The sequence below is a fragment of the Bactrocera dorsalis genome, chromosome 5 (genome assembly GCF_023373825.1).
Source record: "Bactrocera dorsalis isolate Fly_Bdor chromosome 5, ASM2337382v1, whole genome shotgun sequence".
Taxonomy (NCBI): Eukaryota; Metazoa; Arthropoda; class Insecta; order Diptera; family Tephritidae; genus Bactrocera; species Bactrocera dorsalis.
The window spans coordinates 70582282-70607747 of NC_064307.1; the positions used below are offsets into that span (position 1 = coordinate 70582282).

At 40.6% G+C, this 25466-nt stretch overlaps 1 protein-coding gene across 1 annotated transcript; it reads left to right on the forward strand.

Moving 5' to 3' along the window:
* Positions 1–1008: 1008 nt before the first annotated feature.
* LOC105227172 (hemocytin) lies at positions 1009–22293 on the forward strand. Its single transcript, XM_011206389.4, has 39 exons — positions 1009–1558; positions 3031–3141; positions 3384–3422; positions 3536–3700; positions 3904–4148; positions 4226–4385; positions 4447–4574; positions 4663–4758; positions 5957–6154; positions 6248–6402; positions 6470–6627; positions 6731–6885; positions 6950–7552; positions 7610–7838; positions 7905–8791; positions 8856–9105; positions 9167–9493; positions 9552–9868; positions 10589–10965; positions 11175–11346; positions 13074–14119; positions 14206–14461; positions 14535–14628; positions 14690–14942; positions 15001–15769; positions 15829–16006; positions 16081–16391; positions 16536–16635; positions 16705–17117; positions 17623–18106; positions 18297–18502; positions 18590–18900; positions 18961–19245; positions 19313–20303; positions 20364–20579; positions 20647–21105; positions 21180–21332; positions 21395–21498; positions 22064–22293. Exons 1-39 carry the CDS (start codon positions 1473–1475, stop codon positions 22184–22186), a joined length of 11610 nt encoding a protein of 3869 aa, XP_011204691.2. The 5' UTR covers positions 1009–1472; the 3' UTR covers positions 22187–22293.
* Positions 22294–25466: the final 3173 nt, after the last annotated feature.

Sequence of the window (25466 nt, forward strand, 5' to 3'; positions counted from 1 at the left end):
TTCATACAATGGCTTCAAAAAAAAATTTATTCAAAAACACAACATTTAACACGCTCGTTTAAGATTAAATTGCAAGAAAATGTCATATATAAAAACCCCTTAAATCAAACTGCTAAAATAAAACTCATTTTCGAAACATTATGTTTTGCTTGTTCTCATATCAACACTTTTTTTTACTTTACTTACTTAAGCTTTGTGCATAAAACACTACTCTGCGGTTTTATAGCAGTTTCAACCAAAAAATAACCTAAATTTCGCCACCAAATGAGCTCAAGGTCGTAAATGGCTGCATATCTCCTTCATTTATGCAAAATAAAAAGTTATAATTTTTTGTGCAAATTCCGCATTATTTTTTATATTCGAATTGCACAGTTAAACATATTTGCAACATAAAAAATGTAACTGTAAAAATCTTATCAAATAAACAACCTGCATGCTGCGCTCAAGCTTGCAGAGCTAGCGCGCTGAAGAAACGCTTATCGGCCGCAGAAAGTATGTCAAGCGCAAGTCAACGCGATTTTTTCACACACATTCGCAATTTTGCAGAAAGGAAACATGCGCTCTTATATAATATTAATGGATTATATAAAACTGAAACGCATTTTTTATAAAAAGAAGTTTTATCCAGGCACACACCCACAAGCAAGCAAATGTATACTGTTAGTATAGCTTGCGATCAGCTTGCAAGTGATAAGCAATTGCGAGCGCAAGTCGCGTGAGCTCTAGTTTATGTGTGTGAAGCACACGATCGGTTCGGAGTGTGTAGTTGCATTTGAAAATATGGCAACGCTATCGCACACTTCCGCTCTGACATTCCAAGCATTTTTTACGCGTTTCAGCGATAAATCCAAGTGGCTGAATGCTGAGTTCCATTGAGTTGTTCCGCTGTGAGAACATAAATATTTATATAATTTAGAGTAAAAATTAAAAAAAAAAATGTTTTTGCATATCCTCTGCGCGCCTATAAAAGTGCCCGCTTGCGCTTGAATTGGTCAGTTTTCGTGCGCCAAGCGCTCGGTTTCGATTCGTCGTTAAGACCCGCGAGTGCAGTTGAAGTGAAAAAGTGTTACAAAATAGTGAAAATTTAAAACAGAGTCAAATTTGTGAAAAAGGACTCAAAATTATGCAAAAGGACTCACAATTGTGAAAAAGGACTAAAAATTGTGAGCAATACTCAAAATTGTGAAAAGTAGTGTAAACTGTGGAAAAAGCATATGCCTGCGCTACAAAGCAAAAGGATATGTCTTGTAGGCCATAGGCCGGATCACTAAATCCTTAAAGGATAATAAAGGATAATAGTTAACACACTTGTTGAAAATAGTTTTGTGAACGATCTCATGATTTTTTTGCAATTATATATCGGAAGTGGTCGCATATAACTCCCGCTGTGTGGTGAATTTTGCGCAAACTGTACATTGCAAGTTGAAATATAATAAATTTAGAAATACAAAGTGTTTTAGAGCTAAAGAATTATGAAGGAAAGCTTGATTTTTGCTTTGCTGTTGTTGTTACTGCAGCAATGTAGCCAACAAATAGCCGCGGATGCTGATGTGCAAAGGTGAGTGTGTGAATTTGGCGCTGTGGAAGTGGTGAAGAAGTGATCTTTTTATAAATTTTGTTTGGTAGCTATATGCTATAGTGAACCGATCTGATCAATATATTCGAATATTTTTGCGTTGCCGTGGACAATAATCTTCACTACATTTTGTCAAATAAAAAAGTTTTCCATACAAGGACTTGAATTGGATCGGTCAGTTTGTATGGTAGCTATATGCTATTGTAGTTTGATTTCAACAATTTCTTAGGAAAATTCATTAATGCTTTAGTTAAAGATTTCTGCCAAATTTCGTTAAGATGTCTCATTAAATGAAAAAGTTTTCCATACAAGGACTTGATTTGGCTTAATCAGTATGCATGGCAGCTATATGCTATAGTAGTCTGGTCTCAACAAATTCTTGGCAGATTACATTGGTGCTTTAGGTAATGATCTCTGCCAAATTTTGTGAGAATATCAATTCAAATAAAAAAGTTTTTCATACAAGGACGTGAGTCCTTCGTCTTCACGTCACATTCTGTCCTTCGGAGCCAAACTTAACTCGAGTTGAGATTTGTAGATTTGGTAAGATTTAGTTAGGTTGTGTAAAATGTTTGATCTTTAAGCATTGCGGGTATTCTAAAGGTATGGGATCCCAGATGTTTTTATCTTTATCTGGCAAAAGCGGGCATTCAAGGAAGAAGTGTTGAGATGATTCCTTCTCATCTACTTTCAAACAGCCGATGCAGCTGGCATCTAGAAGACATTCAGTTTTACTGCAAGAATCCTCAATTAGTGAATCCTTATCGTGCAGAGTCCAGTTAGAACTTGTGCAACCATTGAAAGGTCTCAATTAGTATACTTCTTAAACATTTTGCCGTATTGAGAAATTCCTAGTGAAAAACGAAAGAACTTCTTGGATACCAACAACGATTTTGAGCTATCAAATTTCATTTTTTTTTGGAACTAAAGTACGGCTTAGTATTTTTTTTCGATGTAAATGTCATAAATGAACCCTTCTGTTGTATAAAATTGGAAATGTCATAAATAGACTTTATGTACTGTAACCACATCAAATCGTTCAGCGATGCCGTTGTTGAAATGTCCGTCAACCACTATTCCAACATTCCTTTGTTAAAATATAAGCTTTGAAACCATCAACCTGATAAATTTAACCATTTTAATGCATCAAATATGAACTATGTCCGTCTGTAAAGACAATTTTTTGTGCTGACACGACTCTTGCGTCACCTATCGGTATAACTTTTTTGAACCTTTTCGACCATGTTTTGGTTGTATATAGTTTGAATCACACTATTATCTCCACTATTGAAAGTAATTTGATACTGTGACCGAATCATGGTATTTTATGTAAGATATTTTCTATTTTTTGTTTTATATTTTTTATAAATATAATATGTATGTAATTTGAATTATTTCACAAATTTTAAAATTTATTATTTATTTGAGTCTAAAATTTTCTTCCCTTTCTGTAGTCCCATCAGCGCCGAGAACGAAAATTTAGCTGAAGATAATGAACGGGAGGAACGCGACTTGCTTTCATATTTTAGAAAAGCACCAGCGGCTCAGCCGGTGGCACCGATTAGGTAAGTTAAGTTTAAAATTATAATAACGTAAATATTTTAAGAAATTACAAAAACATTGTGTCTAAAGCAAAAATAAGATTTTCGTTATATAATATGAGCTCATAAAATTATAAACCCAAAGGGATGTGCTTTTAATATGCATAAATATGTTTGTAATTCTGTTATCAAGTTAAAACGGAAAGTCTTGAAAAAGTGAACGCTGATAAGCACAACTAATTTTATTTGCAACCTTCTAATTGCAGCCTGAACTTAGGCGTCGGTCCTGTTTACGGCGGTGGCGGGTAAGTCTTTGCCGCAGTTATCTTTCGCTTTTTTTTTGCTTTTTATTTGATATTGCTTATCGGTATTATATATATTTTTATATTTTCTGCTCATATTAAATAATTCTCCACAGCGCTTATGGCGTCAAGACGAGTTACGCTGGTTATGGCCACAATCATGGTAGAGGCAGCGGCGGTTATGGTGGTGGTGCTGGTGGTTATGGTGGCTATGGTGCTGGTTATAGTGCATACGGCAGTAGTAGAAAACCCTCCTATAAGGGCGGTTATGGACCCAGCAGGTAGGTGTTTTTGACTTTCGATCACATAGCAGGGTTTCTTGGGAGTACGAGAGAGCTTTTAGCGCTGCAATTTCTAAATTTCAACCATATGGCTTGGATTCCACTAGTTGCCTCCGCCAGAACTAGCCTTTACTCTCTCTCTCTTAGATATTTCTCTCCTAGATCTCTTTTAAATACTTTTATACTACCTAATATTCTAATAGTTTTGGCGCACAGTCCAGCTATGATTTCTTAACACACGAAAACCCGCAAATACCTCCCTACGGCGGTTGTCCGGCATATCAGTTGCCATCGAAAATGTCGCTGAAGTGTCGTGGCAATCAGTGTGAGGTCAGTTGTACGGCTGAATATAGGTTCCCTGATGGTGCGAGTTCGCTGAAGTTGGCCTGCATAAATGGCGATTGGATAATACGCGACTCAGCGCTCACCAGTGTGCCTCCCTGTCAAGGTTAGTAAAATTAGTGGGAAATTGCGTTGAAACCCTGCAATGATAGCTTTCCACATTCTTCACTTTCCCTTCCTTAGCTACTTGCACACCACCTTGTGAGAACAACGGTATTTGCGTTGAAGCTGGCGTTTGCAAGTGCGCAGAGAATTTCTATGGTCCTTGGTGTCAGAATAAGAAAACCTTCTGTAGCGGCAAGCCGCCGATACCGAAAAATTCGCGTGTACAATGTAGGAACAAGTGAGTACCGTAGTGTCACATTTAATTTTTTTACTGAGAAGTCTGTTCTTCTTTTTGTTAGCGTCTGCAATGCTGAGTGTATGAGTGGCTTTCAATATCCCGATGGCAGTTCCATAACGAATCTCGAATGCGTGGATGGTGTTTGGTTTCATAAGCAGACAAACTCAGTGAAGCCGCCGGATTGTGCGCGTGAGTATTTTTACAAACAATATTGTATATTTCTGGAACCGAAAAATATTCTCTTTTTTATTATGCTCTCTTTCTCTCTCTCACGCAGCGATTTGTGAGCCAGCCTGTCAGAACGGTGGTAAATGCATCTCATTTAATATGTGTCAGTGCACCCAGCAATATCGCGGCGACTACTGTCAATACAGTGAGTATTTCACTTTAAATGGCGTTGGTAACCCTATCTAAAAGTACTGTTATATCTATACAATATATACATATTTATATAAATATTTTGAATAGATATGCCACCAGCGTTAGTAGTGAGGTTGTATATTTTTGCCGCAAAGCTTTAAAAAATATGTTAAAAACTTTAGAGGGTTGCCACATATGTATGTATGTATATCTGATTAGGAATTTTAAGAACGTACAAGATTTTATAAAACACTTTTTTTGTAACGACAATTGTCAACAAAAAAACTAATAAAAAATTTTGAAATTTTTTGAGGGTTGCCACATATTTTTCATTAAGAAATTGCAAGAACGCACACAGTTTTTAAAACACGTTTTTTTCTAACGAGATTTTTTAGCAAGAAAACAAATAAGATTTTCTAAAAAAAAATATTTGAGAGTTGCCATCAGATCAGATTTGTATGTATGTATATATTTCTTTAAGAAAAAATTCTATATATCCTACAAACATTACTAGTCAGATGCTATGTTGTTTAATAAAAAATTTTAAAGAAAATTAAAATTTTTTTAAGGGTTGCCAGATAGATTTGATCAATATATTTTAAATATTAACACACAAATTTACTAAAATGTGGTGGCTTATACAAGCATTTTCAAAAAAATGGAACATTTTCTAAAATATTATTTTTTTTAAGAGTTGCCACGTGACCAAATATACATACATACAACAAAATATTCCATATATGCCACAAATATTACAAGTAAAGGTGAAAAGCCTTAGTAAACGAACAGTGTTTAAATTATATTTATAGGGTTGCCACATGGATTCGTTTAAAAAAATTTGAAACGATATGATTTCTGTAAAATACGTTTCTCTGTAATAGCATTGGCGACAAACAAAAAAATAAGCTGTAATAAATTTTTTTAGGGTTGCCACAGAAAACAATTTTTTATTTTTGAATTTATTTAAATATTAAATTTTTATGAGACTTTTATACAAGGCATATGCCGTCCGCAAACTTGCTTTCAAAAATATATTTTTTGGAGTTGCCTCTTGACTGCATATACAAATCAAAAATATTTTAAGAAGTTTTACCACAAAAGGTATTATTATTTTTTTATTATTATTAAAGAGTTGCCAAGTGACTTTTAGTAATTCTCTTATTAATTTATACTCCGCTGACCTTTTGTTTTTGTTTCGCTACCCACTCAAGGCGTGCAGGCTTGTAACGTAACCAATACCGGCTTCAATGGCAACTACAAATGTAAATACGATGGTTTAGAGGCAAAGTGTAAATTTTCTTGCGCGTCATCACCGGGTATAACGGTGCAGGGCAACCTCAATATTGAGTACACGTGCAAATATAGTGTGGGTGATTTCTATCCGAAACCCTTGCCCAAGTGTATATATGGTGAGTGGATTATCAATATTTTTTTTTACGAAAAAAAAACGAAGATGTCACTTATTATCGGACATTTTTTAATTACTCCTTTTTATAACGCAGCTCCTGGTTACACAGTCCGTAAGACCTCTACAAGCTATAAAACTTCTGGTAGCGGCGCTAGCGGCGGTAAGCTAATTTATGGCCACGGCGAGCAATGGGCGACCGAGCGTGAGCGTATACAAGCCATAATCGATAAATTTTCGAATGTTCACAGCGTAATGTCTTTTCGAAAATATTTTATACTTTCCAAAGTTGTAATTTGTAACTCCTTTCGCAATGCAGGAATGGTGGTCCTCTGAGGAGACACAAGTTTCGTCGACGCGCTATACACTCTACACCGAAGGCGATGTCGATGTGATGATCGATCGTACGCCCAAGCCGGCATTGTGCACTACTTGGGGAGGCATTAATATGAAAACCTTTGATGGTTTGGTTTTTAAGTAAGTAGTAAAAATCTTAAGCGCCTGTCACTAACCTTTAACATTTCCTCAAAAACAACTTAGAGCTTTGTGGCCTCTACCAATAACTACTATATTTTTTCAGAGCTCCTCTTTCATGTTCACACACGCTAATTAACGATAAGGTCGATGCCACATTTGATATTACACTTAAGGCCTGCCCATATGGTTCCGGTTATGGGTGTGCGCATGCGCTGACCATCTACTGGCAGTCCATACCATACACGCTAGATAATATTAGTAAGTTTCGCGTACATTATTAATTAGCACCAAACTAAGATAACGTTAAACACTTTTCACGCAGACGGCACTGTACATCTATCCACGCCAACGAAGAAATTTCCTATACCCGTACAGGTGATGGGCATGAAAATAATACCGGTAGCAGAGCATTTGCAAATACAATTGGAGTCCGTTGGACTACAAATCGACTGGGATCGTCATCAATATCTCGGCATACATGCAGGCCCGTTGTTGTGGTCTAAGGTTGGCGGTCTATGTGGCACATTAGATGGTGACTACAAGAACGACTTGATGTCGAAAGGTGGCGTGGTCGTGGAGACGGTCAAGTCCTTCACCGACTCATGGCGCGTTGAAGATAGCTCGGATTTGTGCATAATGGAGAATAGTCGTGAATTGGAATTCGGTTCGGAGACTTGTGAAGCGACGAAACGCGCGAAGGCTGTTAACGTCTGCACACGTCTTTTGTCCAATGACAAACTAGAGGACTGCATAAAAGGCATCAACTTTGAGGCTTTATTGCGCGCATGTGTAGATGATTATTGTAACTGTCCAAATCGTGAACATCCAGAAACTTGCAACTGTGATGCCGTCTCCATGTTGGCTAAGGAGTGCATCTTCAAGGGTATAAAGCTGGAGCATGGCTGGCGTAATTTGGAGATTTGTCGTAAGTGCACAACACACACAACGCGGCCTACTTAATATTTCAAAAAATGCATTTCAGCTGTGAGCTGCAGCTATGGGCGTGTCTATCAGCCTTGCGGCCCTGATGTAGAGCCCACTTGTGATATGACGGTGACACCGATCCCAGGCAAATGCAATGAAGGTTGCTTCTGCCCCGCCGGTACGGTGCAGTACCAAGATGCTTGCATCACACAGGAGCTATGTCCATGCACCATGCGCGGTAAGGAGTTCAAACCGGAGGCCGTCATAAAGAAGAAATGTAACACATGGTAAGCTGTCTAAAAAAAAATTTTGCACCTTTGTCTGTCTCTACTATAAACAATTTTATACGCCAGCACTTGCAAGAGCGGTAAGTGGAAATGTACGGACGAGCAATGTGGCGCGCGCTGTGGCGCAATAGGTGACCCGCATTACCAGACTTTCGATGGCAAACGTTTCGACTTCATGGGTCAGTGCTCATACTATCTGCTGAAGACCGACAAATTGTCGGTAGAGGCGGAGAACGTGGCTTGCTCTGGTGCCATTTCTGAGAATCTCAATTTAGTTGCCGCTGCGGACAATCCATCTTGCACCAAGTCGGTAACGCTACGTTTTACGCTTAAGAATGGCGTACATCATACTGTGCGCTTGAACCAGGGCATGGCTGTGCACGTAAACGAGAAAGAAATCACGAAATTCCCGAAAATTCTCGGCGCCGGTGAGGTGCTCATGCGATTGGCCAGTTCAAGTTTCATGACGGTTGAGTTCCCTGACGGCATACGTGTTTGGTGGGATGGTATCTCACGTGTCTACATCGATGCGCCACCCAGTTATCGCAATAAGACCGCCGGTCTTTGCGGTACATTCAATTCCAATACCCAAGATGATTTCTTAACGCCAGAAGGTGACATTGAAACGGCTGTGGAGCCATTCGCTGACAAGTGGCGTACCAAGGATACTTGCGATTTTCCAACTGAAACCGTACCTGGCCCACATCCGTGCAGCGCTAATCCGGAAAAGCGCACGAATGCCGAAAAGTACTGCAACTGGATTATGGATGATATATTCCAAGACTGCCACTGGACCGTCGAACCGGAGCAATATTATGAGGATTGTTTGTATGATGTGTGTGCGTGTAAAGATGAGCCGGACAAATGTTTTTGTCCCATTTTGGCTGCCTACGGCAACGAATGTACACGTCAAGGTATCAAAACGGGCTGGCGCATGGCGGTGAAGGAGTGCGGTAAGTAATTAGCTGCGTTAGCTGTGCTTCGAACTAACGTAACGAGTCTCGTAATATATTACAGCGGTGAAATGTCCGATGGGTCAAGTGTATGATGAGTGCGGTGATTCATGTGCGCGCACCTGCGGTGATTTGGCGAATAAAAACTCTTGCAAGACCGAATGTGTCGAAGGCTGTCGTTGTCCGCATGGTGAATACTTGAACGAAAATAACGAATGCGTGCCGCAACACAAGTGTCCATGCACTTACGATGGCATGACCTTCAAATCGGGTTACAAGGAAGTGCGTCCTGGTGCAAAGTTCCCTGATTTATGGTAAATTTTAAGCACTCTTCGCTTTTCTTGCTTATTAACACAGATTCTGTGATTTCCCTAGCACATGCACTAATGGCCTTTGGGAGTGTGAGGACGCTGGTCCCGATGATGAGAAGAAATACCCACCTTCATCACAATTGCGTGCCGAATGCGTAAATCGGCCATTCGCCGAGTTCTCAAAGTGTGCGCCCACTGAACCGAAGACCTGCAAGAATATGCATGAGTATGTGGAGAATATCGAGGATTGTGTGCCAGGCTGTGTCTGCATGTCGGGTTATGTCTATGACACTTCCCGCAAAGAATGTGTGCTGCCGGAGCTTTGCTCCTGCCATCATGGTGGTAAGAGTTACGCGGATGGTGACAAGTTCAAAGAGGATTGCAATCAATGGTAAATTGAAGAAAGTTGTTCCTGTTTTTTGCCCTCTTTATTGCTTTATATTTTTCAGTGTTTGTAAGAGCGGCAACTGGACCTGCTCTTCGAATGGATGTGGCTCAACCTGCTCCGTCTGGGGTGACTCACACTTCACGACATATGATAATCATGACTTCGACTTCCAAGGTGCCTGCGATTATATACTCTCCAAGGGTGTCGCTGAGAATGGCGATGGTTTCACGATAACCATTCAAAATGTCTTATGTGGCACCATGGGCGTTACTTGCTCGAAGTCGGTGGAGATCGCACTATCGGGCAGCGTACAGGATTCTATAACACTAACCTCAGACGCATCTTACATAAATGATCCGAACAAGTCGCAAATTAAGAGTGAGTAGCAATACATTTACTACTTTTTTTGATGAGTAATTATGTAAGTCTGAATTAGAGCTGATTGGAAGGTCTGAAACTCAAAAATTAGAATTTATGGGATCTACTTTATAGATAGAAAGAGTAGAAGACTTAGACTTAAAGGCCGGTTACGCTTGAGCTTACCTAGAGCTCAGTACCGGTAGACTTAAAATTTACTGGATCTGTTTTATAGAAAGCAATATTATAGAACCCCGACTAAAAAGTCTTATACTGGAGCTTACCTAAACCTTTGTATATTTAAATTCAAAATTCACTGGATCTACTTTATAGGTAGAGTGATTCATCGGCTCTGACTTAAAGAGCTTTTGCCTGAGCTTACCTAGAACTAGGTAGTTGTATATTTAAAATTTACTGGATCTACTTTATAGATAGAAAGATTAGAAGCCTCCGGCAAAAAGATCTTATACTGGAGCTCGTCTGAAAACACAGTAGCTTTAGATTTATGATTTACTGGATCTACTTTATAGATAGAGAGATAATAAGCTTTTCTTTGAAAGAGCTTGAGCTCGTCCTAGAATCCGGTGCGATATGTTATTCAGAAAAGCAGACTTGATTGAAGTCGAAACCGGCAGTCTGCTTTTAGACTAGGAAAGATAAAGGCAAAAATACAAAACTAGTTACTTAAAGAACACTTGGCATTATTTAAATATTTTGAACTTTCATTTCAATAACTTACAGAAATACGCGATGCAAGCAACACCAAGGGTCATGGCGCCTTCCACATCTACAAGGCCGGCGTATTCATTGTGGTTGAAGTAATACCGCTCAAATTGCAAGTGAAGTGGGATGAAGGTACACGCGTCTACGTGAAACTCGGCAACGAATGGAAGAATAAAGTGAAAGGATTGTGCGGCAATTACAATGACAATGCCGTGGATGACATGCAAACGCCATCGCAAGGCATCGAAACCAGTCCGCTCATCTTCGGACACGCATGGAAGGTGCAACAGTTCTGCGCCAAGCCAACGACACCCATAGATGCGTGCAAAGAGCATCCGGAGCGTGAGACGTGGGCGCAGCTCAAGTGCGGCGTGCTCAAATCGGAAATATTTAAGGTAAGAATGCCGACCATTGTACATATGTAGGTGTGTAAGTATGTAATGAAGGTGAGTATAGTGTAGACGGCAGATAATTAAAATTCCAATACGCATTGCCATACTAATACTTAAGTGCGCTGTTCTCCACTTAACTTTCCACCTGCCGCAATCGCACACAGCTCACTCACTTCCTGACTCAATCTTCCTATCTCTCTTCTGTTTCACAGGATTGCCACGCTGAAGTGTCTGTCGAGAAGTACCTGAAACGTTGCATATTCGATACGTGCGCCTGCGATCAGGGCGGCGATTGCGAGTGTCTGTGCACAGCGGTGGCTGCCTATGCACACGCCTGCTCCCAGCACGGCATCAATATACGTTGGCGTACGCCGCACTTCTGTCGTAAGTACTACAAATACATATACTTGTATATACATAAACCGTGTGTACGACATATGCGTGTGCATGTAAGTAAGTTGCTTGCTGTAGGGTCACTGTAAGCTTATGCAGTTAAAAGTGTGTGTTGAGCTCGGTGTGAATGCAGTAGCTGAAAATCATTGTCTTTTCAATTATTCATTAGCGCAAATCGTCACATGCAATGCCGACGACAATGCAAGTGGCAAGCAAGTGGTAGACGTGTTGCACAGTCTTACATATGCAGCAAAATATGTAAGAACAAGCGCTTTAAGCTTCGATTGCCGCGCTAAAGTGGCATAACTATGCTTCGAGAGCCACATATTTACATGCATATGTATATATACTCTTAAAATTTGTATGTTCTTTTGTTACATTATACTTCGGCACAAGTAGACTTGTCGATTAGCCGTAATTGATACTTGAAAATTATTCATTGTGATTTTCACATTGGCACACATACCTAAACTCACCATACAACGAGATTCGCTTGAAAGCCGCGAATATATTTTAACAGGTAGTGATTGTGCGGCAAATCTATTTTCAGAGCCGCAGGCAATTATTCACACTTGACAGAAGTTTTACGAAGATTAAAATTTATTACATTTCCGTAAGGATTATAAGCCTTAGGTATGAATGAATGCTCAGAAGAAAAGTGGTTATGTGGGCAAAATAGAATATTAACTCTTTTGTATGCCTCAATAAAGTTAAAAGTAGTTTCAAGAAGTGGTTCAGAAGAGACAGATTTTTCTCGACGCATTTTTTTAATATTTTTATTTAGCTCAAGTGAAAGGTCCCCGGCCTGACACATAAATCGCGCTACTGCAATTAAATCCCGAGGATTTTTTGTTAGCCCTAGTCTTCACAGGATACGTGTATAAATGTCGTATCATTAGTTTGTGACTTCTGTCATCTTGAGTGCAGCTTCTTTTGTTATTGTGAAAAAATTGATAGAAAGGAATCTCAGGTGTTGGTTTGATGACGAGTTTCCTGACACTGCGCCAGGAACATCAATTATCACTGATTGGTATGCTAAGTATAGAAGTGGTGAAATAATCATCGAGTTGACAGTCCTTGACCTGATAAAAGACATGAGTCCTTTCTGACTGCTTAGACCTGATTGTCGTGGAAATGAATCACTATGGTGTAAATAACTTTGGTTTTCTAGACAATTTTCCAGAACAAGTTTCTGCAATGAGTGGACGCTAGTTTGAAACCCCATGGTAGACTCAGATATGTAACAAGTAGCTTGAAAGAGCGCTAGTGATGCGTAAGCTCTTTTCCATATATAAATCCGGTTACATTTTCGGTTTCTAAAAACTAAATGTTTTGGGACGTTCTCTCGGCACTCATGCTTAAGTAGGAATTTCTGAGTATTTGCTTTCTAATAGATTGAGCTACACTGATAGATATATGGATCGGTGGATCCAAAACTTTATTGAGATGGGACCGAAAACTCAACCATCCGATGTTTTGCAGACGATATCGTAGCAAGTTTGGATTAGGACAACCGGACGCCACTGCTTATACCTAGGTACCATACACAAAGTAACATAGAAAGCTGTGTTTCCATCTAGACTTAACTGACCAAAGTTATATAGCACTCTAGTCGTCCTTTCTTAAATGCAGCTGTAAGGGGTTCTTTTTTCAGTAATTTATCAAGATCCACAATCCCTTACATCCTTGTATTAAAAAAATGTCTACACTATTTTCAGCTATGCAATGTGATCCCCACTGCGCCGAGTACAAGGCGTGTACACCTGCGTGTGCTGTCGAAACTTGCGACAACTTCCTCGACCAAGGCATGACGGAGCGCATGTGCAATCAAGAGAACTGCATTGAGGGTTGCTTCATAAAGCCCTGCGATGAAGGCATGATCTATCTAAACGACACCTATAAAGAATGTGTACCGAAGGCTGACTGCAAGCCGGTTTGTATGATACGCGATGGCAAAACTTACTACGAAGGTGATGTAACGTATACCGATGATTGCGCCACCTGCCGTTGCTCGAAGAAGAAAGAAGTTTGCAGTGGTGTTAAATGCAACGAACCGCTAACAACAACAGAGCGTCCAAGTAATAGTTTGCTTGAGAGCACGACACCACATGCCTATGGCACCGATACGCAACCGAAGTGTGTACGCGGTTGGACACGTTGGTTCGATAACGATGGCGATGCGACGGGCAAGATAGTGCGCTTGAATGATGAGGAGAAGTTGCCGCGCTACGATCGCATGGAGAGCATTTATGGCACATGTCAGAAGAAATATATGAAGAAGATTGAATGTCGTGTGGTGGATACACACGAATCACCCGATTATATGGATGAGAATGTGCGCTGTAGCTTGGCTGAGGGACTCGTTTGTAAGGGACAATGCCACGATTATGAGGTGCGTGTGTTCTGTGAGTGCGACGAAGGAGCGGTCACGACAACGCCGGCAACTGAAAAGCCGCAAGTCGGCTTGCCATGCGACTCTGTGATAGCCGAGTATAAAGAATATCCTGGCGATTGTCATAAATTCTTGCACTGTCAGCCGACGACCAACGGCAATGGTTGGACTTATGTGGAGAAGACCTGCGGTGAATACATGATGTTCAATCCAACATTGAACGTATGCGATCACATAGCAACTGTACAAGAGATCAAACCTAGCTGTGGCAAAGTGCCTACGGAGCCCATAACACCGAATGAATGCGCTGAAGGGCAAGTGATGGTTGAGTGCGCAAATCAATGTGAATTCACTTGCGATTATTATGGTTCGGTAAGTGGCCGCGCGCGTCTCTTCTACACCCAGGCTTAGTCAAAAGTAAGATCTAATTCCAAAACGTCTTGTACTTATCATTCTAGATACTGCGCAAACGTGGTCTCTGCCAAAACGGCGAACACTGCAAACGTGGCTGTGTTGATAAGAACCGACCCGATTGCTTTGCTGTGGGTAAGTACTGGCGCGATGAGAATACTTGCGTAGAAATGGATGAATGTCCTTGCATGGACAAATCGGAGAAATACGTGCAGCCGCATATGCCAGTGACCGGTGAGACCGAAGTGTGTCAGTGTATTGATAATGCATACACTTGCGTGCCGAATGAAGTGCCGGAGTTACGTAAGTGGGAGACACTTTGTTTAGTTAGCTTTAATAAAATTATATTCTGCTTTACCCCTTCTTTAAAAAATAGCATATATTTTGGCCACAACTCCCGCCGAAGACGAGCACGAGCCAGACGCTTTGCCATCCACAATCGTACCACATCTGAAGTGCGAGCCAGAACGGTTAGTTTCGTGTGTAGATATTAGAAAGTGCTTACACCAAAATAAATCTCTACACTTTTAGCTTGATACCGCTGATACAGGGCGATGCACCATTGCCGGATAGCGTCTTCAATGCGAGCTCTACACTCAATGCCTATAACGCGCCCTTCATGGCCCGTCTTCCTGCAAACCCCCAAAACAGCGTGGGCAGTTGGTCGCCCGGTATCGATGATCAGATGCAATATCTACAGATAAGCTTTCCGGAACCGGAACCCATCTTTGGTGTGGTTATGGCTGGCAGTCCAGATTTTGATAAATACGTTACGCTTTTCAAGGTAACTTCAAATGATTTTTGTCTCGACTCAGCAGCTTGCAATCCTCACTCTTACACAGATACTCTATAGTCCCGATGGCGAATCCTATCACTTTTTAGTGGAAGAGAATGACATACCACAGAAGTTTAACGGTCCACTCGATTCACGTAAGCCACATAAAACACTCTTCCACACACCTGTCGAAGCGAAATCTGTACGCATATATCCCATGAAATGGTATCGCCATATTGCTATGCGTGTGGAGCTGTTGGGCTGCGGTGAACCGCTCACAACAACAACGCCAACTACCACGCCAGAGCCGAAGTTTGAGAAACTCATACAAACGACGACTACGAAACCGGTTAGTTGGCAAGATGAAGGCAAGTGCGTGGATCGTATGGGTGTGGACAATGGTAAAATGCATTCCTCACAAGTGAAGGCTAGCAGCATTTGGTCGTTGCCACAACCGGCTAAGAAGCCACGTCTTATAGATCTACTGAAGCTCTCCTCACCGGTTGGTTGGCGTCCCGTGGCCAATACACCGAATGAATACGTGCAATTTGACTTCTTGGCACCACGCAACATCTCTGGCTTTATCACCAAAGGCGGTCCAGCTGGCTGGGTTACTAGCTTTAAAGTTATGTTCTCGAAGAATAAATTGATTTGGAATAAGCTGCTATACTTCGATGGCCAACCCGAACAGTTCCGTGGCAACTATGACGAAAATAGTGAAGTATTAAACACGTTCCGTTCACCCATATTGACGCAATACTTCAAGATTGTGCCATCAAAGTGGGAAGAGAATATAAATATGCGCATAGAACCAGTCGGCTGTTTCGAAACCTATTGTAAGTGTAACGTTCGATCGTCACAAATCAACACTACAACACATATCTTTCATTCACAGTGGAAGTTAAGGAAGAGCAACCTGAGCTCGATAAGCCGCCACCGAAATGTCAAGTTTGTGATGGCATTCTAGATACGACTGCTAATAGTGGAGAGTGTAAATGCGCAAACGGTTTATTCTGGGACGGACAAAACTGTGTGCAGAGTAATCTGTGCCCATGTGTCGATGAATATAGCACGTAGGTGTAGCTAGGGCTATGAACATCGCTGTAAACTCTAACATTTTTTCATATACCCTCATTCACGCTTACAGTTATCCCATCGGTTCTAAGTATGAGAATAAGCAATGCGAAGAGTGTGTTTGCGTCTTGGGCGGTCATTCCAATTGCAAGCCCAAAAAGTGTCCACCATGCGTGGAAACCAATCTGCGTTCTTTAGTGACACCGGATTGCTTCTGCAAATGTGAGCCCTGTCCCAAATATCAACGTATTTGTCCCTCAAGTGGCGACTGCATACCAGAATTATTGTGGTGTAACGGCGTGCAAGATTGCGCTGATGATGAAGACGAGTCATGCAAGAAGACAATAGTGGTGACGCCTCAACCAATTATGAGCGCGAATGAAAGTGAGTATGAGTTTTATTGTTATTGGAGTGGGAATAGTTTTCATATGACGAAGCAGCTCGGAAACTCAAAGCGGTTCTTATCATAAAAAAAATATTTTTTTTAATGAATAATGTAATTCATATGTTAACCCTTAATTCTTACAGCCACAATCATCAAATGTCCCGAGCCGGAATGTCCACCTGACATGAAGATTAAGTTAACGGAGAAGAAGCAACGTAAAATGTCGCAGATGTTCGCCAGAGCGTAAGTATAGCTCTTGTTTACATATTTTGCGATATATTTCATAAATCTTACCGCCTTTCTCATACTCAGTTACACCGATATGGAAGAGTTCGGCAATATGATTAAAATTACTAAGACTAAAGTGTTGGTGAGCGAAAGTGAAGAATTCCTTATGTTGCCTTCGGAAGAAGTGGCTGGTATCGAGGAAGAAGAATGTGCGGAATTCACTTGTGTACCGATACCTAAAAAGGAGGTGCTGAAGAATGAGACTGTCACTTGTGTCGAACCTAAATGTCCAGAGAACTATGAAATCGAATTGGATATGTCTAATGCTAAGCCAGGACAATGCCGCAAGTATGCGTGCGTACTCAAGCCGACCAAGGATGATACCTGCGAGATTAGTGGTAAATTTTTCACTACATTCGATGGCACTGAGTTCAAGTACGAAACTTGTAGTCATATATTAGCGCGTGACATCAAAAATTCGAACTGGGTGATAACTGGTAAGTGGTTGCTAATGATGTTCATAAATTTCAATGACCGCGTGTTAGGTTAGATCGGTGATATTTGAAGTTTCTCGAATTGATTTTAGACAATGTAGCATTTTAGTTTAAGTTTGAGTTATTGACTAAGAAACCAAAACATTCCTGAAATCGGTGTCCTTTCCGATTACTTGGAGCCGACACTTGTGGGAACGCTCGAAACTAGTATACTAAGTTCTTGTTTGAATCGACTTACTTCTAATCCGTCTTTTACTCTTTCTATCTGCACTAAAATAGAGACTAAAGCAAGCTTTTTCATGAACCCTAGTTTTTAGATCTACAGTAATTTCGAGTTTTTTACTCCTTCTATTTACACAAAAGGAGAGCTTAAAGCAAACTTTTTCATGAATCCTAGTTTATAGTTCTTAAGAAATAAATATTTCTTTACTGCGCTATGTTCCCCCCATGAATATCTACACTTCGCTTCAATTAGCACCGAAACTAACGACTTAAATTCCATTTCCAGTGCAACTACTTTGCGAAGATGAGACGCGTAGGGTTTGTCACAAATCGATCACCATCAAAGACATCGAATCGGCGGCCATACTGACGATCATGCCGAATATGAAACTAAATTTCAATGGTTTCGAGTACACCGTGCCGCAGCTAATGAACTCACCCATCTGTAAGGCGGCCTTCGTCATCTCGCAGCCGGGGCAAACAGTATTGGTTGTGTCGCGCAAACATGGCTATTGGGTGCTTTATGATGACATCGGTTACGTTAAGATCGGCATATCCTCTAAGTATCTACGCACCGTGGACGGCCTCTGCGGCTACTATGACGGCATTGCGGGCAATGATAAACGCACGCCGGATGGCACTTTGATACAGAACACTGGCAAGTTCGGCGACAGCTGGTTCGACAAGAAGATACCGAAGGAGATGTGCTACCCACAAACGTGTCCATTCGAGTTACAAAAGAAGGCGTTGGCATTGTGCAATGCGATTAAGTAAGTGCCGGTGTATGTGTGTGGTTACTAGGGGTGTTTAAACTCGTAGTATGTCTGTGGTGGTTGCTCTGAGCATATTATTTGTAGTTATGTATGTATGTATGCCTGAAGTGGTTGTGCAGTTGGGTTTTGTGTGCGCCAAAGTTCGCATTTTGTGTAATGACATGAAATTTTGTTTCAACTCCGCCAGGCATCCGGTGTTCGTTAAGTGCAACAAGGCGGTCAACTACAAACAGTTCGTCAGCAAATGCATGGAGAGCACTTGTGAGTGCCTGCGGGCACATCCGGGCGAGGACAACACTTGCAAATGCAATGCATTACAGGACTTTGTTGCCAAGTGTTTGACAATCAATCCCAATATACAATTGAATTTGTGGCGTGCGGTGCAGCAATGCGGTGAGTAGTAGTTTTACCCATTTGAGGTGTCAGAAAAAATTTAATTGCAAGCTAAATAAAAATATATGTTACATATTTTTTCAAAAGAACTTGAGTGTCCTGCGCCACTCATACACTCCGATTGCTATAAGCGTCGCTGTGAACCATCCTGCGACTCGCTAAACACCGACGATTGTCCGATTATACCAGATGCCTGTTTCCCCGGCTGTTACTGTCCCGAGGGCACAGTGCGCCAGGGTAAGAAGTGCATAACGGTTGCGGAATGCAAAGATTGCGTATGCAACTCCTTCGGCAAATCACAGTTCTTCACTTATGATAAGCGCGACTTCCACTTCAACGGCAACTGTACATATTTGCTCTCACGCGATATAGTCTTGCCGGGTCAATACAGCTTCCAGGTAAGTGTGCTTTCTGCACGAAATATATGCGCTTATTAACTTAATAACTTTGTCATAAAGCTTTACGTAACAATGGACTACTGCAAACGTCTGGGTTATGCGTCGAATTCCACGGATGAGTCATGCATTAAATCTTTCCATGTCTTCAATGGTGATCATCTCATACATATTGAACGCCCGCGTGTCGGTAAGGTGCCGCACATACTGGTCGATGGTGCTGAGAAAAATGTGCCGTTCAAAAACTCGTGGGTCAACATACGTGAAGTCAACGGTAAAGAGCTTTTCCTATCGCTACTGGATAGTCATGTGGATCTACGTGTCTCCTACGATGATATGGTCTATACAGTAAGCTTTGATTGAAATGTTTGCTTGCTTTATACACTAAGACTAAATGCACAATAATCTCTTACAGCTTTCAGTCCCCAGCATCAAGTATAGCGGCAAGATGGAGGGTCTTTGCGGCGATTGCGATCATAATCCCAAAAACGATCTACTAGAGAATCCCGCCAAAAAGAAGGGACGCACACCCAGCAAAGAATTGGCAGTCGTGCTGCAAAGCTGGAAGGCCGACGAACCGAAGCTGGGTAATGAGCTACAAGTTTGCGCCAGTGAAACTATAACTGAAGACGAGTGTGTGCCACCACCACCGGAGAAAGATGTCTGCCTGATGTTCTATAATCAGGAGCTCTTCGGTCAGTGCAACATGATCATTGATCCTGGCAAGTTTGTTGCGTTGTGCCAAAAAGAATTATGTAAGCCCGGCAATCATCAGCAAAGTACTTGTAACTTGATGGCCGCTTATGCGCGCCAGTGTGCACAGAAGGGTATCTGCTTGTATTGGCGTCATCCCGACATGTGTCCCTTCGATTGCCCTAGCGATATGGTCTATGAATCATGTGGTTGCGCCAAGACCTGCGATACGATCAAGGCGCAGCACACATTCGATGCGGTCAATATGAAGACCAATATGTTTGTCAAGACCGTGGAATCGAATGATATGTGCCTGGCAGAGGAACGTTTTGAAGGCTGTTTCTGCCCGCCCGGTAAGGTTATGGAATATGGTGAATGTGTGCCGAAAGAGTCGTGCGTAAAATGCGACGATTTGGTGCATGCGCCAGGTGATAAGTGGAAGAAGGACAAGTGCACAGATTGTAATTGCAATATGGAAGGAAAGGTCGAGTGCGTGGAGCAAAAGTGTCTGATAGAAGAAAATATCTGTGCGGAAGGTTTTATACCAAAGAAGATCGAATCTGCTGACATGTGTTGCCCACGTTACAGATGTGTGCCCGAACAAAAGTTACCGCCACCAATTGCATGTCTCGAACCCTTAATGCCTATATGTGGTCCTGGACAGTTTAAGAAGCAGAAAACCGGACCAGATGGTTGTCCGCAGTTCATTTGCGGTAAGTACTAAGGGGAAGAAAATTGTACAAGTGGTTTAACTATTTGTATATCAAATACAGAGTGCAAGCCGAAAGAGGAATGCGAGCCCTTGGAATTACCACGTGCACTCAAACCTGGTGAGAAGGTGGTGACGGAAGAACTAGGCTGTTGTCCAACCCAAGAGATCGTCTGCGACGTCAGCACCTGTCCACCTGCATTGAAGGAATGCGCCGAGCGCTTCTATGAAGTTGTTAGAAAGCAAGAACTGGGTGACTGTTGTCCACACTACGTTTGTGGTAAGTACATGCGTTATAAGTTTGAGTCGAAATTTCTTGGCTAACATATCACATGTGCTACAAACAGAACCACCGAAGGACATGTGTATAGTACAAAATGGGTTGGGAGAGAACTTCATTAAGCCGCTGAACGCAAAATGGCCGCATCCCACAGATCCTTGTAAACAGGAGACGTGCGCTTATGGTCCGAATGGCAGCACATTAGTCGTAACAACGACAGAGACTTGTGACACCTACTGTCCTCCCGGCTTTAAATATGATAATAAGCTGCCTGAACTGAAGTGTTGTGGTGAGTGCGTGCAAGAGAAATGTGTGCTGAGTAACGAACTGTACGAAGAGGGCGCTACTTGGACGAGCGCTGACAATTGCACAACCTACAGTTGTCTGCGTAAAGGAGAGATCTTGATAGTTTCATCATCACAGGAGACTTGCCCAGATGTGACCGCGTGTCCAGAGCACTTGTTGGTATCCTCCGAAAGTGGTTGCTGCGAGGTATGCAAGCCGGAGCTGATTGTGGATAACCAAAGTGAGTTGTTTGTAGTTATTTCTATATATCACGGCCTTTATAACGATTTTTATCGGAATTTGTCTTATTTACAGAGAACTGCTTACCGGTTTCATTGGCTGAACCACTGACTCTGGAGCTGATTGAAGTTGTACAGCCAGGTATGGGTAAATGCATAAATAAGGAGGCCATACAAGGCTTCACAGATTGCGACGGTGCTTGCAACTCGGGTTCGAAATATAACAAAGGTTAGCATGCGCGTCTTTATAGTTAAATAGGTAATATTTATTGTAATTTGTGATCTTTATAGTTTCAGGCACACACGAGAAGCATTGTCGTTGTTGCAGCATAACGGGCTGGAAGTCAGTAGCGGTGCCGCTGATTTGTGAGAATGGAGGCAAGATCGTGAAGAAGGTATGTGGTGCTGTTGTTAAAGCTGTTAGAAAGGAAACGACTGACAGAGGTTTGGGTCAGAGCTTCAGGTTGAGCCTAGAATAGACTCATATTGAGATTAACTTCCAGTTTGCGACGGATTGTCTTTGACTAAGCTTAATAATGAGATTGTGTTTTGTATAAAGGGTGAAACCAAGGTTAGGATTGTCCTGGGGTTAGAAAGGAGAAAATGGGCAGAGACTGAAACGAAATTTTGTTCTGTTGTGTCGTGGTTTCGACATTGTGGATACTGAGTTTGAGGTTGGGACAAAGGTTCAAATTTAGAATGGAGTCTCAGGTTGAGCTCTGAAAAGACTTATAAAGAGACTAAATTTGAGCTTCAGGTTAAGACGAATGCTGGCGTTAAGCTCCTGGGTATATGTGGTGCTGAAACTCTGACTGACTTGAACTGTGAATTCGACTGAGACCGAAGTTGCGTTTGTTTCTTAGGCTAATAATGATAAGTAAGACAGAAAGTACAGAGTTTTCTGCTTTAACTTAAATTTTTTTCAGCTAACAAACGAAACTTCTACTCTCTTTTTCACAGGTGGACGTACCATCCGGCTGTGGCTGCAGCCCTTGCGCAGAGACTACTGACTATCAGATTGGTGATAAAATTGATGTACGCTTGCAGCCGTTACCTCGTTTACTGGCTGGAAAATTCACTTAAGCGCTGGACAAACTCACTTTGATTTAAGAAATGCATTTTATGCCTAATTTTAAGATTTGTTACGAAAGCGAGAAAATAAAATTTATATACGGACAATATTAAAATTTCGTCATCTTAACTTTGCTAAAGAATCGAGGTATACTCTCAGCATCGCTAGTTCGAGCTAGAAGCTCCTTGTGAGTTGCGCCATTAGCTGCTTTCTATGCTGGCAATTGTGCAGAGTGCCACCTTTAGTGGTGGCTTCTTCTTGCTGCTGACCGTTTTTATATTTTCATAGCTCTTTGCTATGCCAACAACCATTTTATGCGCTCGGTCTTAAGTAGTATTAGTTGCTTGCATTTCAAATGGCCAACATCAAGTATTCGCCACTTTGCAAGCATACTGATTTATGGCTGTGTCTGTCACGTAATCGAAGTGTCGTAAAATGGATTGCAACCAGCAATGATTGGAAGTGGAATATTTTTAAAACATTCTGTGTAGTTCAAACTCGATTGAAATTCATGAATATTCAAATGAGCTTACTAGCTGCAAAAAGTTTAAAGCAACTACTCAAACAAAAGTCGAAAAGTTGTTTAGTGGAGTGATACTCTCAGTTACATAAAATGGTTTTCATGGTAGTTATTTATATTCTTTATATTCTTTAGCTGCCATATAAACAGTACTATCGGAATCTAGTGGTTAGATAAAAAAACATCTTCATTTGATGAGATATTTTCAAAAATTTTGGCGAGGATTATTGCCTAAAGCAATTGTGTCACCTCCGAAAAATATCGGACCACTTTAGCATATAGCTGGCTTACAAACTGAACGGTCAGAATTAAGTGCTTGTATGGAAAACTTTTTTATTAGATGAGATATCCTGATGAAATTTGGCACGGATTATCGTTAAAAGCAGCGGTATAACCTCCCAAGAAGTTGTTCAAATCAGACCAATATAGCATATAGCGGCCATACAAACTGAATGATTGGAATGGATTGTTTTTTATATCTCTTTATTTGACGAGTTATCAGCACAAAATGTGACACGGATTTTGTTTAAGACTATGGTGCAATAGTCCTAGCCTCCTTGAACCTAATTAACATAGGCTAGTGTTCTCCAAAAAAAAGTATATATTTCAATATATTATATATATGTATATATTTGGTATACATTTCAACTTGAACTTCGAGGACGTGGGCTCTTTCAACAAGCAAATTTTACCGCAAAAAAGGAAGTAAAATGAACAGCGCTAAAAAATTGTTGCGTCACATATTTAGGAGTAACAAAAATCTTGACGTAGGACAAGTGAGAGCAGCAGATATAGGACAAATAACAAAAGATAAAAGGCATGGATGGAAAAAAGGCAGCAAAAAAGTAAGCAAAGCAAACAAATTAAGTTATAATACAAGCGACAGTTTTCTAAACATATGCGAGAGTGATACATGGATCCAAGCGAGTTGGGACACATGTCGCGTATGTTATGACAACATATAATGCTGACAACTACAAAAGGTGAGCGAAGAGAAAAGCGAAAGAGATGAGCGACAACAACATGACACACACATATAGGAAAAATATGACTGACAAGTGCGCCAAAAGCACGAAAAGAATATGGTTTATCGTGTTTGTGTGTGTGAGTGTAAGTGAGAAGAAGAAGCATGCAAAAACAGTCGTCAGATGACTGACATCGGAGAAGAAGACATTTGTGATAAGCATGTGCTGATAAGAAACAGACAAGCAGACCGCCAACGGCATAAAAAGGTAAGCTAACGCACACAGGCATAGAAATTTTGTATAACTGTAAAGTGTATACACACACATAGCAGCATATACTGCCCTTGGCAAGCATTTATCACTCTGTCGCTGTATTGGTGGCGAGACGCGCAACGTGCCGAGAATATAGAACAAATTATACGCCGCTCAAGGACATGCGACCAGGCGAACATTTTGCTGCTAAACAAGCGTATACAAAAACAACAAAAAGCACGGCTGGCTGCTGAAAAGTATGCTAACAATGGATATTCGTGGTTCATGTGCGACAATCATAATACAAATTACAAAGCTTACTAAAGCAACAACAATAAGTATAACATATATATACAACAACAATACAAATAAGAAAACAAATGCACATAGTGGAAATAAAAGCAATGAAAGCATGCTACAGTTGTTGTAGAAAATTTTCAGCAATATACATATATATAAAGTAACGGTTTTGTTGTTGTTGTAGCAATGCTTGAGCAAAAAATAAAGTAAAGCTGCTAAATTTGCTGGCTTAAAGCGAAAAGCATAAAATGAAGACTGGCCGCTCTGTTTCTGCAGTTGTAACGGCGTAGGCGACGTTGATGAAGCTGCCAACTACGCGGTGAGCGATGTGGTAAGAGCGTTGAAGATAACATGCATTATTGTTGTGCTTTGATGTGTGTTGCTAGTGGAGCATTTTAGTTTGAAGAGTGGGAAGAGCTGGGAGCAGCATTAAATTATTATTGTATTAAAAAAGCGTGTTAGAAGATGCGGCTTATAAGCTTTTGGGGTGAAAGCAGCATGTTTGTTTTCGATGAAATGGTATATAAATATATATAGTTTTGAGATTTTGCTTAAAATAATTGCTTTAAAATTAAAATTAATTTATTTGTTTGGATTCGGCTTCTTTTTTACATATAGATTTTGATGTTACGTGAAAAAAATCTGTTTATAAAATTTTTAGCTCTTTTTATTACTTTAAACTCTTTCCCATAGAACGTTTAGTTATTCCGGATATTGATATAAACAGTTTTTAACTCTTCAAAATTGAAGCACGACTTTCTTTTTTTCTTCCATATCCCATTCTCAGATCGCAACGTAAATTATATTTCCACTCATTTTTGTAATTTTATCTTTTCTAATAGATTTCATACTAAAATAATTTTTTTCCAAAATTATTTTTAAATTTTTATTTATTTCATCTTCATTTACAAAAAAAAAATTAATTTTTTTGAATTATTTTAAAATTATTATTTATTTTATCTTTATTTACCCAAAATTATAATTTTTTAGATTGCGGTTCATTTATTACGCACGCGACTGTGTAAGCTGATAATGAAGTTCTATTTCTCAATAATGTACAGTTCTCTCTTACTCTGGTAAGAAACACTGTAAATATAGCTGCGAATGTAAACACACTATGTTAATTACAGAATACAGAGAATGTTGGTCAACAGCAAAGCGCAGCAGAAGTAATGTGACTGCGCAGCTGATATACACACATATGTATGTATTTCTGAAGTTATGCTCAGCCAGAGAACGTAAAGACATAGAGAA

What these genes read in the sequence shown, in the direction of transcription:
- LOC105227172 (XM_011206389.4), top strand. Translation starts at nt 1,473, where the DNA reads ATGAAGGAAAGCTTGATTTTTGCTTTGCTGTTGTTGTTACTGCAGCAA. An exon ending in GCAAAGTTCCCTGATTTATG is followed by an intron (nt 9,106 to 9,166) that starts GTAAATTTTAAG and finishes TGATTTCCCTAG; the next exon opens with CACATGCACTAATGGCCTTT. An exon ending in GCGTGCGGTGCAGCAATGCG is followed by an intron (nt 18,503 to 18,589) that starts GTGAGTAGTAGT and finishes TTTTTTCAAAAG; the next exon opens with AACTTGAGTGTCCTGCGCCA.